Source organism: Mytilus edulis, chromosome 1, assembly GCF_963676685.1.
Source record: "Mytilus edulis chromosome 1, xbMytEdul2.2, whole genome shotgun sequence".
Taxonomy (NCBI): domain Eukaryota; kingdom Metazoa; phylum Mollusca; class Bivalvia; order Mytilida; family Mytilidae; genus Mytilus; species Mytilus edulis.
This window is the reverse complement of record NC_092344.1, coordinates 11,486,291-11,502,896: the sequence shown is the minus strand read 5'-3', so window position 1 is coordinate 11,502,896 and position 16,606 is coordinate 11,486,291. Positions and strand designations below refer to the sequence as shown.

Sequence of the window (16,606 nt, the reverse complement as noted above, 5' to 3'; positions counted from 1 at the left end):
TCTTAATCATGTCTGAATCATTATATTAAACATGGTACTCTTAGACTTTTCACAGATGACAGCATTATTTACAAAACCATAAAAAAAATAAAAAACCAATTGTTCAGAGAACAATTGAAGGTCTTTCCACCCATAAAGATCAATTTTGATATAGAACTATGAAAATTCAGTTTGAAATATCTTATCCATCGTCAAGTGATAGCTTATTGTACTCTGATTCCAAAGTTACATGGTTTCTATACACTTTTTTCTAAATAAGGGAGATAAATTGTTACTTCTTGTTTGAAATATGTCACTTCCAGTTTTATTTGATAGTTTACTTGATACTGATTCCAAAAATATACTTTAACATTAAATATGTGCAAAAAATACACCAGGTCACTTCTGGTTGGCCTCTCCTTGATCAAGTAACTTGCAACGCAATGCAAAAAGTCCATTGGATTTATCATGTATACATATGTGGTAAAAGCAAAGGTCAAAATCTAGAACACCAATTTTACATATGACCTTGAGTTCAATTTCAAGGTTATAAACCACTGCTTCAAATCGAAAGGCCATAGGTCTTAGTTTATACATGGTTAATGAGTTACCGTATATCACTATATGCCTAATTTTTAATATAAGAGGGGAGAAAACTCTAATTTAATGTTAGCGTACCCTTTCGACCAAAACTTATGTGTTACGACATGTAGCAACTTATATTTTAGTAAAAATATGTTGTCGATATCTTATACGGTTTTGAAAAGAATTGAAAATAAGCCTTGTTCTATTTTTAGCCATGTTACAACAACTAGTTTTCATCATTATATAAAATAATTACGGCAAACAGGAGACAGTATTGATAATTTTAGACAAGACTATTAGATGAGGCTAAATATTTACAGCCAAATGTACTGAGCTCTGGAATCACAGGTCAAAGATAATGTTAAAGAGTAGCAATAAAAGCACTGTTGCTATTGGTTTGTCAAATCCATGCCAAAGTTTTGTGTCATGAATTGATACAACATATTCCTTCAATTACATAATTAAGATGACAACCAGTACAAATTAGTGTTTGGGTATACAAGTTATAATCAGTTAATATTTACCTGTTCTAAACACATATTTTTGGTTAAGGTTTCCTCTAACATTCTCTGTAGTTTTTTATTCATATCTTTAAGATTCTGTTCATCATTCTTATTTACAAGGTCTAAAACTTTTTTCAATGTTAGTTTGTCATCTTGTGGCGGATGGTTTTTAGCATCTGAAAAACATGAAAAAATCCTTTACAATATTTTGAAACAATAATTTTTGTATCTGTCATGCAATGAATTTTCCAAATTTTAGATTTAGCAATTGGTGAAGGATATCTATTTGTTTTGACTTATGTAGCCATGTTAATTATTGTGATTTTTTTAGTATTGCCCCTGCGAAATGATTATGAATAGTTCATGAATGTTCATGGATGATTCATGAATGATTCATGAACATAATTCATGAATTGTTCATAAAAGATTCATGAACAGTTAATGAACTAGACATGAACTACAAATGGACAAGCACGTTCATGAACCAGTGAATAATGAACTATTCATGAACAGAAAGTGTTCATGAACTCTTTGGTTCATTAAAGTTCATGAACAAAAATAGTTCTTGAACTTTTATTATTCATGAATTGTTCATGATTTTATAGTTCATGAACACGCTTGTCCATTTGTAGTTCATGTCCTGTTCATGTATAGTTCATGAATTTTTTTATGAATGATTCATGAATTTGTTCATGAACCATACCAGTCCATGAATCATTCATGAACACATGAACTACTGTGTTTATGAACTGTTCATTAGTAATTTAATTCATGAACATTGTCTGTCCACTTGTAGTTCATGAACTGTTCATCTAAAGTTCATGAAATAATTTAAAAGGATTTTTTTGAATTTTCATTTTTTGTGTTATTATCATAAGTAAACTTCTCTTCCTGTCTGTAATTAAAATTGCTGTATCAGGACTTCCAACTAGAAATGCTAAATAACATCTTGGTGCAGTTGTTCTGCTTGAAATTCTTCACAGTTGAACAGATCTTTTAATCAATAAATGCATCTGAGTTTCCCCCTGCAAAATCAAAAATCACTCCACAAAGAATCAAAAGTCCTTGATATTTGTTTTTATAAATAAGCACTCAAGATTAAACAGTTTCTAACAGGTATAATACAATGTAATAATTTAATTTAATAAATGTTGTTTTTATTAAAATATCAATAGAGTAAGATTAATAACATGAATATCACTTCAGCCTTTTCATGACATTTCAAATAATGTACCTACCCCCCTTTTCCCCTTTTAATTTACCCACACACAATCATAAGGGAGCTACCATTTGATTTTTATGGGGGGGCTAGGATGAAATTTGAAAAAAATAGGCAGGACAGGAGTTTTGAGTAAAAAAAAAGGCAGGATGAGACACTTGCAAAAAAAAAAAGTCAGGACGACAATTTAGGTAAAAAAAAGTCAGGATAAAATAAAAAAAAAAAGGCAGGACCAAACAGAGTGAAAAATAAAAAGGCAGGACAGAGAATACAGCTAAAAAAAATGCAGGACAAAATTTTTCATCCTAGCCCCCCCATAAAAATCAAATGGTAGCTCCCTAAGAGTGGCTGAAGCATGAATTATTTTTACCTTGAAATACAATATATTGTACAAATCTATCAGTTATTCCTGAATGGAAATCATTAAACTAACACTGTAAAATGTAAAGGCTACTTTCTGGTGTTTTATATTTATTTTAATTAATCAATAATTATTATAAAATGCTTCAACAAATAGTTATTCAGCAAAAAAATATAATCAAAATATATATAATTTACTTATCTGATAACAAATCTGCTTTGTTTTGACAGCTATATTACTTCACTCCTCATCAAACATCTTCATTTGTATTGTAAGCGTCAAAAACATCATTTTGCTGACGTCATTATGACGTTTTTCTATTCCCAGTCACTTGTAATCATTTGTCTACATTGTAATCTTTTGTCAAAGTCATTGAAGCGTTTTACAATAGGTAAACGTAATTCATTAATAATGATAATTATTGACACCAGTCTGCAATGTTTGGGAAAGAATGAATTGTCATTAATCTGTCCTTATTTTCCAAGTTCCTCTATGTGCCGTATGATGGTTAAGAAAGGCACATGTTTGAACTTTGAGAGACAATCAGAAATTACATCTTTAGAAGAAAGAAATTAAGTTTACCAAATTTGTCATGATTGTAAAAACGAAACATGAGAAACATCTCCAGCTCAAAGTAAGTTACAAAACTTCAAAGTGAGTCCCAAATTTTGTATGACTCTAAAAATGTAACACTCTTCTGGCATAGTATGAAAAAAAGAAAAAGGTGCTGAGCTAATATCTGTTGTTAAATGATTCTTTTTTAATGATTATTTTATTTTCTTTAATTTACCACAAAAAAGAGAGATATTTTATTTTTTCATATTTTATTTTTTTTCTCCAACTTTTTCTCTTTCTCCCAGCCTTCCTCTCCTTTCTCCTACACCCTTTCTCCTTTCTCCTACACCCTTCCTCCCTGTCTCCCTTACCCCTGTCCTCCCCCTCATACATGTATTTACACTTTTGCTATTCAACTGAATTTTGTCTCAAAATGATCTCAAGATCTGTAAATGAATAAACTAGAGGTCATGCTAAAAGCACTTTAATTGTGATGTCATGATACAATGTAATGGATGTCAAATTTTATGAGAACTTGTATGACAGTCAAATTTATGAATTTTTTTATAAACTTTATGTATTCATTTATTCATTAAAGTTCATAAAATGTTCATGAACATGTGTTATGAACAATTTATGAACATTATGAACTGACTTACAGTTCATTAAAGTTCAGAAAATATTCATGAACTGCATTTTATGAACTATTCATGAACTAAATTCATGAACGAAACTTAATGAACTCATTATGAACAGTCATGCATTGTTCATGAACATTCATGAACAGTTCATGGTGGTTCATCAGTTCATGAATTTCATCTCGCAGGGGTAGTATAATCAGTATCATTGCATAATAAAGGCACACTTTGTACAATATTTATAAACAGAATATTTAATGACAAAAAAATATACTGATACATAACCGTGCATAAGGCAATACAATTGACAATGAGAGGCATCAATAATTTGCAGGTGACCCTTTAGGTAATTTGAGATAAAATACCAATTCCTTACCATTCTTAGTTCCAGTATCTCTAACATAATGTTCTATAATCTTGGTTTTCTGTATTAAGTCTTCAGCCATAGCAGAATTACTTGTTTCTAAGTGTGAAACCTAAAATACACAACTCAAAAAATTGTTTCATCTCCCCTGGCAAATTATCTTTTAAGAAAAAAACATAAATCATTGGGTGAGACAAATTTTGAAAGACCTTAAAGACACTGACTACATTAATTAAGTCCAACTCTGACACACGACATCAAAATGGATAGAAATCATCCCTTTGTGACCACATATTCCGTTAAGGTTGAAGAGAATATGTAGTATCTGATTTTTCTTCCAGAACTGTTTGTCATGCACAATTTTTAAGTAAATATGACCTTGATCTTAGACAGTGAACTCAAAATCAGTAGGGATCTTCCATGTGACCAGATACATGTAAGTAAGGTGGCAACTACTTTTCTTTCTTTTTTTTTAAGGAGCTATGACATTTGACATAGTGACCTCAGAATAAATAGGAATCATTCTCTCATTGTGGCTTCATTCGTTCTCGTGTGTATTAATTCTAGTGGAATGAGGAAAATCTGCATATTTGTGGGTATAGTATTTTGTGGTTTTGCCAATCTCTGCATAAAAAGCCTGTAGAAAATGTGCTATTCATTGAACATTTGAATTCATGGTTAACCTGTACCCACGAAAACCACAAATTTGGAATCCAACGAAAATAAATGAATCCACAGTATTAGACCATATAATCCAAGTACTGTTTCAATCCTATATGCAGACTGAGATACTTGTATCTTAATAAACCACATCTAAAGGATTTTTTTTTAGATATTTATGCATTAATTTTGCAGTTGAAAGGTTGAGACAAAAAATTTAATTCAGAATTTACAATCAAAGAATAGATTACACATCTGCAGACTCTATTTGGTAAAATTTTAAGTGGTTTCTGATGGATAAAAGCCACCTCAGAGAATACAAATCTAAGGCTTACATGTCAGAGTTTATATATTTTTGTTATCCTTTACCTTTTCCTCTAAGTTCCATTTGGCCTGCTGTAAATTTCCTAATCTATTTAATAATTCATTGTGTTCTTCTACATGTACATCATTGGACGTTGAAGGGAAATGATCTGATTTTTCTGGTGACTACAATATTAAACAGTTGTTAAAAATAATGATAACTTCCATAACAAAAAATATAATCACATACTTTATAATGCCTTAAAATATACTTTCAAATAAATACTTCATCATTGCCAAAGTCAACCAATATTGTTAATGTTTTCACGGCCGACACTCGGCTAACCGAGAGATTGGTCGGTTAATCTATATTGAGTATGCGGCTATATGGGAGATTGGTCTGTTAATCGGGTTGGTTATACGTCTGTTAAGAGTAAAACGCACAATTTAATGTTAAACTCTATTAAATATAAAGATTTTTGGCATATTATTAGAACCAAATCAAAAAAAGAAAACTGTCTGACAAAATGATATCTATCATAGAACATTTTCCACTTGTAAAAACATTTCATAGTCTACGCAGTTTTCAGTAAAATCAAAAGGCATCGCGCAAGTATGTAGTATTTATGCTTATACGCATTGCATTTTTTTAAATAAAAGTCGGAACAAACAATTTTAGATATCATTTAAAGGACACAAAATAGTACTTTGGTTCTAAAAACATAAATTTATTTCATAATTGTAATAAAAAGTGAATATTACCACGTTTTAGTGAAAATTATGGGAATAAAGTCTGTTAATGGGTTGGACAATTGAAATTGTGTCAGTTAAGAGTAATTTAGCCACAGTTATTTTTGCTACCTTTATATTTTCCTATAGAAAAAGTTAAGAATGAGATGTTCCTGAGTAAAAAAAAAATAATAATACGGTGCAACAGTATCCTACGGAAGCGAATTAGTGCAACACATTTATTTTTTTAATTTTTCGTCCTATATTTGCGTTACAACGCAAACCTTTTGCGTTATACTGCAAACCTTTGCGATAAAACGCAGACCTTTGCGTTGTAACGCAAACCTTTGCGAAATATCGCAAACCTCAAATATCTTGATTTCAATTGTTCATTAAGTTTTGTAAAAAATGTCCGTCTGTCATTCATTTCGGTTGTGATTTACTAGTAAGAGCATTTTTATTTTGACTTTCTTTGCATTTTATTGAAGGGTGTGTCACTTCAATATAGTGTGATATGGATTGGCCGGTGGAATACGCATGCATTTATTATTAACGTTTTCAATCAGCCTCAATTTTTGTGTCTGTTCAAAGTAGCACGTTCTCAAATCCGACTGAAAATGTCTCTCTAATACAACACAGGGTACATATAACGTGTTGTCATTCTCATATGCACATGATATTTGTCACTGGACTTTTAACCCTAATTCGTAAGCATCGTCCAATTGGTTCTTTATTTCTATTACTTAATCATATGTTGTTTACAAATCATTCTCAAGTAGTAAATGGAAATGAGCGAATGCAGCTACATTTGGTCATCTTGAGTTTTAATACATTTTATTCCGTTTAGTTCCTTTCTTCATAAGTGTAGAGGAGAACGGCAGTTGTCCGCATGTAAACTTCTAGCATTTGTCACCAATTAGAGTACATCGAAATCTGTTACTGTTTCAACACCCAGGGATGTTTCTTAAACAATTATTATTTTTTCTCTCGTTTTTAGCAATGCATCACTCTCTACTGTCCTTATCTATTATTCTATATTCTGATACTCCATCCAGATTATCGTGTATACCATGAGGGTTCGGATTGGGGGGGGGGGGGGGGGGGGTATTTCTGTATTTTTTAAATTGTTATGTCACGTTTCCTCTGTGACTTTTTTTCCTTTTACCTTTTATTTATCTTACTCATTATTCTTTCTCTATTCTTTATATTTTAGCATCCCAATATATTTTACTTACTGATGTTTAGTTACATTACGATGCTTATCTCTGATCTATATACTGGTTACCAATGTAGATGACAAATTGGTGTCATTCATGACTATTAAACAGAATCCACATGACATATATATGCGACCATTCTTGGATGAAATTAACATTACTTTAATTTTACACTTTTTGAAACCGTTTTTATCAATTTTCAATTTCCATTGTTTAAATTGTTCATTGTTCATGAGTTGTTTCCGTATATTTTATGTTTCATTGCTCATGTGTTGTTTCCGTATATTTTAGCCGCTCGTCTTGAGCCTACCCATTTGATCCGATAACACCCCATATAGCAATAAAATTATACTTTTATTGCCATTCATAACTCTTAACAGACCAATTAACAGACTGGGTTTTATACATCCGACCCATTAACAGACCAGGTTTTAAATAAAGATTGATTTATGTCACCAAAATACAGATTTTAGTGAAGATTTTTCACACAATGATTTCATTATGGTTAACAAACATAATGCCTGTCTTTTCTCGATGTTCAAAATATTGCATGCACGTAAATTCAACCAACGTGTCATTTTGTGTACAGTTTGTGTGTGTAAAATGTGTATAAATTTATTGATGAGTAACCCGCCTTTTCATTTTATAGATCGTACATTGAAGCTAGAAAAATAATAATTACACCACTGGATTCAGTACATTGAATTGTTTTGTTAGACATGAATATTTCTTATGATAAAAATATATTTAAAAAGTCATACAATGAAACATGCTGAACTTTCAATGATTTTCTCGATAACACCTGATTAACAGACTTTAGCCAACCCGATTAACAGACCAACCGCCGATATAGCCGCATACTCAATATAGATTAACCGACCAATCTCTCGGTTAGCCGAGTGTCGGCCGTGGTTTTGATAACAAATATAATCTTCCCTATTTTTTTTTACATTTTTACCTACTATGTCTGTTTATTTTTTTCACACATGGTTGTCAATATAATGGAATTTTATGCAACTGTCATACAAGTGAGAAGTTTAACTAGCTATAAATCCAGGGTTAATCCACCATGTCTTACATAAGGAAATGTCTGTACCAAGTCAGGAATATTATTTGATGTATTTGAGCTTCTGATTCTGCTATTTAATAAGGGACTTTCTATTCAGAATTTCCTTGGAGTTCTGTATATTTATTATTTTCTTTTTTCCTGCATTAAAGTAAATACACCACCATGTGACCACTAGGTTGATTTGATACTTCTGATATATATATATTTATATATGTGCTTTTAAAAGATTCAACAGTTTAAAAATCCTCTCATTTAAGAAAGCTCTTTTCATTTTATACCTTCTTTTTAAATTATTTAAAAAATGATTGAAAAAATGTAAAATGGAATTTTCATATTAAGATGACGAAACAGTGAATAAGAGTTTGCAAACTAACTAACCTGAGGTGAACTGACTATACTTGTGTTGGCTTGACTATAACCTGTATTCCACGAAGATACTGAGCTAGAAATAAGACGAAGAAAGCAACATACAAACATTTTGTGTAGCAATTAATAATAAAAAGATATGTTACCATGCGTTTGAATATCTTGTCGGTTATTTTTAAGGAATAAACATGCATTGTTTTGAAATTTAGAATTTATTCCAGTTTTGAAACAAGCTTTTTGCTGTATAACATATCTATATATTATTTGATTCATCTTTTATCTGTCATTCTTTACACTTTTCCAAAAAAATATTCTGAGTGAAAGTTCTCTTTAAGCATGAAAGAGATTGGAAATTATTGTCAACCTGTCCTGCTTTTAGCAAAAATGTTGAAATAAAATTGAGAATGGAAATGGGGAATGTGCCAAAGAGACAACAACCCGACCATAGAGCAGACAACAGCAGAAGGCCACCAACAGGTCTTCAATGCTACGAGAAATTCTCGCACCCGGAGGCGTCTTTCACCTGGACCCTAAACAAATATAAAGTCTTCTTTCTTTTAAATAATATACCTTCTATCTTCTATCAATGAATCATTTCTATCAACAGAACTCAGCAATTCTTCTACACCTATTAATTAATAATGAATTAGTTTAGTAATATAAATGCACATTATTTTTTTTCACTAGTAACTATGAATGTTTTTTATGATAGAGCTTGACAATTTTTTTTCAGTAGAAATTGCACAATGTAAATTGTAGCATGCAAATGTATTCCTTTTATCATGAACAATGGGAGGCATGTTAAAAAAAAAAGAATCATGAACCAGGCTGCCAGACCAATCATTATCAATTTGGTCCTTTTTATAATTAGATTATTATCCCCCCAGATTCTTAACTACATTTTGTAGACATAAATCAGTAAAAGGAGTGAGTTCTTAGTTAAAAAAATACATTTTCCATTTGTTATCAAATATCTTAAACAAGAAAATTACTACTTTCCTAGCATATATTAAAACTTCTATTTATAAACAAATGATACTATACAATTATAGCCTTTGTATGAGGTCGATACAAGGATATATTGACCGGAAAGAAGTATATTGACTGAGGACGAAGTCTGAGGTCGATATACTTCTTTGGGATGATATACCCTGTATTGACCTCATAAATAATCGTCATTTGTTTTTGTTGGAATTTTATAGATAAGTTATTGTCTCCTAGACAATAACAACATTTGTTTTTACTTTTTTTTTTTTTTTAACATCTTCATGTTTTGAAGATTTTTTTTCTTAAAATAATCGATCATAGATATTATTTTTATAAAACATTTAACAATATCATGAAATTCATTACATGAAGTCACAAAGTATATCGGTTTTTAGATATTCTAAAAATAACCATGCAATATGCTTTTTGCTATCCGCCATTTTCTCTCTACCTTCGAAAAAATAGTTTAACATGTGACTATCCCTGAACGAATAAAATTAGTTAAAATATACAATTGATAATATATTCTTATTTTCACTGAAATATAAATTGAGACTACTTTCTTTTCTTGGTGTGAAAGAGTTACGTTATGTAAATTCCATACTTTTCATTTTAGTCAACAGTCGTTTATATTGGAGGGAATATTAGGTTCTTCAACAATTAATATTTTTTTTCATGCAAAACAAGAAAAGGATGAAAAGAGGGTTAGGTAGGAACATAGGAGTCACTTTTAAAAAGAAATCTTAAACAAATTATGATTTAAAATATTGACTGTATAAGCATTGCTACACATTAAAAGCTATCAAATCATTTCAAAGAAACAAAGCTTTTAAAAAAAGAGTTTTTTTCTTAAAGTTCCTGTGAAAACTAGATAATAAACAGTTTGAATGTCAGACAAGATGAAGTATCAACAATAATTCAGATACAAAATAAAGTTTCTCTAATTTTTGCTCTATTTTCACATATCTTGATCGATGTGACAAATTTTTTTCTCCTCACTAGTGAAACATCTGTTCTCAGCGAATGATGGGTCCAAATTTAAATGTGAAGTTAAATTTCTAGGCTTCTTCTGAATTTTCATATTGTGATGTCATGAAAAAAGGTGAACATGCATGATGACATCACACAAAAAGTACACAACTTTCTTCAAGTCTTTGAAAGGGAAGGATACAAATCATTAGAGAAACAGATTCCACCACTATAACTCTTGTATTACGATATTTCTCAACTTTCAACAGTTAAATTTTAATTATTTTAAAAATTTAACTGTCTCAAATAGAGAAATATCGTAACACAGTTGTTGCAGTTGTGGAATTTATATTTTCCAATGCTACCATAATATTTCATATTTTTTTAGTGGACTAGTCTTTAAAATTTGGATAAAAAAAATGGGTCCAAGGATACATAAATAATTCCCTGGTTCAAACTCTGTCAGAGGCCTGTGGTTCTTAGCAATACATTGTGTATCAGTTTCATAAAATTTAAATGAGTCAAGTCTGAGCGCAGAAACATAAGCATTTGAAATTTTTTAAGTGATTAAGGGCATAACTCTAGGGCAAACTCTGTCTGCAAGTATTGCTTTCTTAGATTTGTATATGAGTTTCATAAAATTTGGATGAGGAAAACATAAGTTAAAGTGCTGAAACAAAACTGGGATGCACAGAAAGATTGGAAGACGGACAGATGGAATAAAGGAAGTGCAGTCAAGGGTAACACTTAATGCCCCCATGACTAATGCAGGGGTATAAAATATTAATTTTGGTGTTTTACCCTTATCTTACATTAGTAAGAATAGAAGCTACTCATTCATCACTAAATGAAATTCTATAGAAACTTCATTAAAATTGAAACAAACTACATGGTGAAAGCAAGTATTTTCAATTACAGATAAGTTATACTGCTATTTAACCTGAACATTCCAAATTACTACTACAGGGCTGTTTAATTACCTTGACTACCTATGAATGTCGTGCATGGTTGGCCATTCCAAATTTTTATTTTTAAATTATTAGTAAAACTATTCTTTACTACACAGACAAATTTTGTTCACGTGAATTTCACATGAAATTGACATGAATTACAAGTGAATTTCATGTGAGCAAAACTTGGCTGTGTACACTATGTCCAGTCTGCAAATGCTGCACACAGGAGCACAAATAAATCACAGAGAAATCAAGCCTAAAAAGACCCATCAGATCTGACAAGTCCTCTATCAAAAGATATTTCTAATAATATTTGAATACTGTAAATTCAGAAATTATTGCATGCATTTCTTATTGCGATTTTGTCATTTCAGACTTAAATCAAATTTAATTTTTAACATTTTGAGAAACATCCTGTTTAGCTAATATAAAATATTTCAAAATGTGAGTTTAAATTATTGCGTTTACAACTCTGTTGCATTTGTCATAATAATAAAAACCTCGCAATAATTTCTGAACTTACAGTAGAATCTCTCATATAAATAAGCATTTTACTACAACATTATTTTAAGGATAATTTCAGTGGAAATGGGAGGCCTAAAACAATAGGATTTACTGTTTAAGATTAATTCAAACATGCAAAAAGATAATGTCATTCCTATCAATAGTTAACAAATAAGACAAATCTATATACTGTAAATGTTATTCTAAATATGTACATGCAATGCTGGATATTTTATCTGAAGTTATATCGGAGAATAAGAGATGGTGTCAAATTTACCTGAGTAAGACCCTTTAACAATATGTATAAACATCAACTACATATATATTAATCTATTGTGTACTGCAAATTCATAATTTTGTGTGCATTTGTCGTTGTGATACAATGTAGTTGAACAATGGACAACCGTGAGATTAATAATTACATTTAGGAAAATGATGCATACAATCAGAACTGTTAAAATTTAAAATGCATTTTTTTTAAATTTTGCTTCACATATCAGATTGTGATTTTTGCAAGAATAAAAACATTGCATAAGTTCTATATATACAGTATATAACTAGCAATATCATAAAAAAACATGTTATACTGTACTGTAAAAGTATTAATTTATTGTATACTAATTCTTCTTTTTCTGTAGTACTAAAAATGGTTAAAATAGTATCCTATAAATATATAACAATATAACCAATAAACTGTGCAAACCTGTTCTTAAAATTTAACAATAGCATGAAAATAAATATTGGTTATAAAGTTATAAATGGGATATCAAGGTGTATTGTACAGTGAAATTTGAATCACTGGTTTTATTTATAAAAAGAGCTGTCCATTCTCCTCCCCACCCAAAATCTTTAAATCTTTACTGAGAATAGCCCTCACTGATCGACATGTCCCCCAATTAAGATAAAAGTCATTCTAATAATACTGGAAACCCAAAAATCGTTTTTTATATAAAGTAAAGTAGGATGTGCACAATAAATTTAACATTATAAAATGCAGATTGTATAAAACCTCAGCTTAATCAGTGTATTGCTTTTCCTCTTTGCAATTGATAAGGCTTCCAATCATTTTGAGATGAGAGTCAATGATGAGGCTTATGTAGACAAAACATGTGTTTAGCTAGTTTAATAAATCATGTGCCTGTTATCTTTGGTGAGAGTTAAGTTCCAGATTTTATGTGGTGACACCATATTATTACTATTATAATCATGCTTCATTCTGATAAAATTTTAAAAAGAAGGATCTGGTGTATTATGATATCATACTTTTGTTGTGTTTTGTATCAGTTAGCACTTCCTGAAGTTTATCTTGTAATTTCTCTCCCCTTTTTCTCTCTGCATGTAACTGCCTTTTCAGATCTTTTAACTAAAACAAAAATATATAATTAAGAATAAATTAGTAAGTGGTTGTGGCAAAATAGGCTTTCAACTAGCTGTCAGTACTGTGAATACTTTCAGATCTACACTAAGTGTCCTTTTTGTTTTGGGATGTATAGATCAGTGGCGGATCTAGAAATTTTCACAAGAGAGGGCCCACTGACTGCCTAAGGAGGGCCTGATTCTGTCACGCTTCAGTGATTCCCTATATAACCAACCAAAAATTTTCTGAAAAAGGGGGGGCCTGGGCCCCCTGACCCCCCCTACATCCGCCTCTGTAGATACACTGACATGTCCAGTCTGTTTCGAAAGATGGTTTCTACTTAGTAGGGATGTAGGGATCTGATAAGTAAAGCCCTTTTCAACAGAATTTAATAGTTTGATCTTATGTTGTACTGTTACAACATTGTCCCATGTAAGATTGAGGGTTTGGCACCAACAAACAAGTCTGACCCAGCCACATTCTGTATGTGGCTGTCCAAAGTCAGGAGCCTGTAGTTCAGTGGTTGTTGTTGGTTCATGTTGTCATATCTTTTTTTGTGTATAAATATTTTTGTTATAAATTAGGCTGTATAATTCTCCTCAATTGATCTGTTATATTTTTCATTTCAAGACCTTCTGACTATTGGGTATTGGTTTTTCTCATTGTTGAAGGCCTTACGTTGCCTATAATTACTAACATCCACTTCATTTGAACTTAAGTTGATAGTTGTCTAATTGTCAATCATAATACATCTCCCTTTTGGGTTTTTTATATATACCACCAAAAATATATTTCATGACTTTAAACATAACTCTAAACTAATATTAACTGAGGAATTAATTTTATCCTAAAAATGACTAAGAATTTGAGCATTTGCAGCTACTTTGAATTAACGAGAATTTTAAACCAGAAAACAAGAATGTGTCCCTAGCACACGGATGTCCCATCCGCACTATCACTTTCTATGTTCAGTGGACCGTGAAAAAAGGGTATAACCTCTACTTTGGCATTAAAATTAGAAAAATCATATCATAGGGAACATGTTTACTAAGTTTCAAGTTGATTGGACTTCAACTTCATCAAAAACTACCATGACAAAAACTTTAACCTGAAGCATGACAGACAGATTGACAAACGATAAATGGGGCATAATAACAGTGTGTAAATTTTGCTTCTTTCCACTGTAATATAAAAAAAAATTAAATCCATTTCACTTACTGTAATTGATAATGTCTTTATGCAATAAATCATTTTAACAGTTGACTTAATTTCACTTACTGTTTTTAAACCTTTCTTCTCATGAATTTTTTTCTCATCTACACCATCTTTTAATTCCTGCAAATAAAATTTGAATTATACTGAACATTTATTTTATCAATTTTCAACCAAAAATTAAGGATCTATTATGAAATGATGTTGCATTGTGGGAACATGACTGGTCTAGACATTTTAATTGATCAAGATATCATTTACAGGAATAATAATACTGTCCAACTTCATAATCAGTGATGAAACACATACAGCAATGTGCTACAGAATAATTAGGATGGTCACTTAACTTTTCTGTATGACAATTACTGGGGATGAAAAAAAATCATGGGTATCAATTTTCGTGGATTGCGAAAAAATTGCCTTTTTCTTAGATTTGTGATTTCCTGGTTTGGCCAAAGTCTGCATACAACCTGAGTGATAAATTTTATTTTGTTGCATGTGGTTCACCTGTACCCATTAAAACCATAAAAATTGGTATCCAATGAATTATAATGAATCTACAGTACACAAACAACTTTACCTGTTTTAGCTTTTCAACTTTTTCTTTTTCATCATCTAGTTCTGTTTGAAGGGTCTTTTCTTTTTCAACATATTCCTGTAAAAACAGTGTTCCTTCATTAGGAAATGATGATTTTATAAGCACTTGATATTGAATTATATATATCTGTTGTGTTTTGTGCTAGTTTTAAATAGAAATATAATAATGTGCTGAACATACCCCCACTAGTAAACTAAAGAATCAGATAACAGGAAGTAGGAGGCTAAGATACCCAGAAACCTCACATGTTACAACTCATCACTATGAATGCTGCTAACCCTTTTTTTCTGTTCAGTTGTAATTGAGAAATGTATGACATAAATTTCATTCAACTTATTGAAAACAGCTGAAGACCAAATATCAAGTCTTTTTATTCATTATTACTTGAGAATTCGAAATAAAATGCTAGCAGTGAATGCTATACATTGTAGCTGTGGTACAAATTAAGCAGTAAAATCAAACAAACAACAGTTTCAATCAATGTTTATTTTTCAATACAGTTTGCCATCTGTTGCTTTAACATGCACTTTAAAGTAGTGACAATAGTAGTCTGCCTATGTTTAAATGTCATTAATGAACTACAAATATACATTTCAGTTAAAAAATTGCAACTGAGGGAATTTCATAAACTCCAAAAGGAGAGTGACCAGGTAAAACAATAGGTAAATGGTCTTCTTTAGTGCATGCATTACCTTAAAGCCATAGAAAAGAAATATCAGTAGTTGTCGTTTGTTGATTTGGTTCATAAGTGCTTCTCATTTTTTTGTTTTATAGATTAGACAATTAGTTTTTCTGTTTGAATGGTTTTACACTAGACATTTTGGAGGCCCTTTATAGTTTGTTGTTCAATGTGAGCCAAGTTTCTGTGTTGAAGACCGTACCTTGACCTATAATGGTTTACTTTTACAAATAGTGAAGTGGATGGAGAGTTGTCTCATTAGCACTAATACCACATCTTCCTATATCTATATATTACCTCTATTTTGGAAGAATGATGGACTGCTTCACTTTCTTTCTCTGTCAGGTATTTTTCCTCTAAAGTAGATATTTCTTTATCATGTTTCTGGAGGATTTCTGTCATCTCTGCCTCTCTCTCTTCTTTATACAAATTAAATTGATCCTGCAAAAAATATACATATGATCACACTGATAATTGTTTCTGTGTTTTTGGCCTGTATCATATTTTGAATAAGGGATTTGATTTTCTAATCTGACTCAAAGAAAAAACATAATTTGATTGAACTGGTCTAATAGATAAATAACTAAGATCAAAGTTATAAGAAACATATCAAAACTTTATTGGATTTGACTACTTCTAAAATACAGAGGATTGAAAATATTCAGCCTGCAGACTTGCTTTATGCAGCTTGTATTTTGTCTCCTTTCTTTATACTTTTTGCAATTTTTTTCAGGTTTATCAATATGTAAAATTTGTTTTGTTCATGAATGCATGGTTTTTTTTATATTATACATTGTAC

At 30.7% G+C, this 16,606-nt stretch overlaps 1 protein-coding gene across 2 annotated transcripts in view; it reads right to left on the bottom strand.

Annotated features, from left to right (window-relative positions):
- The window catches only part of LOC139524022 (GRIP1-associated protein 1-like), a 92,496-nt gene that overhangs the window by 47,575 nt on the left and 28,315 nt on the right, over nucleotides 1-16,606 (bottom strand). For both annotated transcript variants that reach the window (XM_071318556.1, XM_071318549.1), the window contains exons 19-27: nucleotides 16,105-16,248; nucleotides 15,111-15,185; nucleotides 14,597-14,653; nucleotides 13,225-13,324; nucleotides 9,119-9,176; nucleotides 8,561-8,624; nucleotides 5,234-5,353; nucleotides 4,217-4,316; nucleotides 1,089-1,243 (exon numbers count right to left, since the gene is read on the bottom strand). In XM_071318556.1, coding sequence (XP_071174657.1) covers nucleotides 1,089-1,243; nucleotides 4,217-4,316; nucleotides 5,234-5,353; nucleotides 8,561-8,624; nucleotides 9,119-9,176; nucleotides 13,225-13,324; nucleotides 14,597-14,653; nucleotides 15,111-15,185; nucleotides 16,105-16,248 — 873 coding nt within the window. The remainder of the gene's footprint in view (nucleotides 1-1,088; nucleotides 1,244-4,216; nucleotides 4,317-5,233; nucleotides 5,354-8,560; nucleotides 8,625-9,118; nucleotides 9,177-13,224; nucleotides 13,325-14,596; nucleotides 14,654-15,110; nucleotides 15,186-16,104; nucleotides 16,249-16,606) is intronic.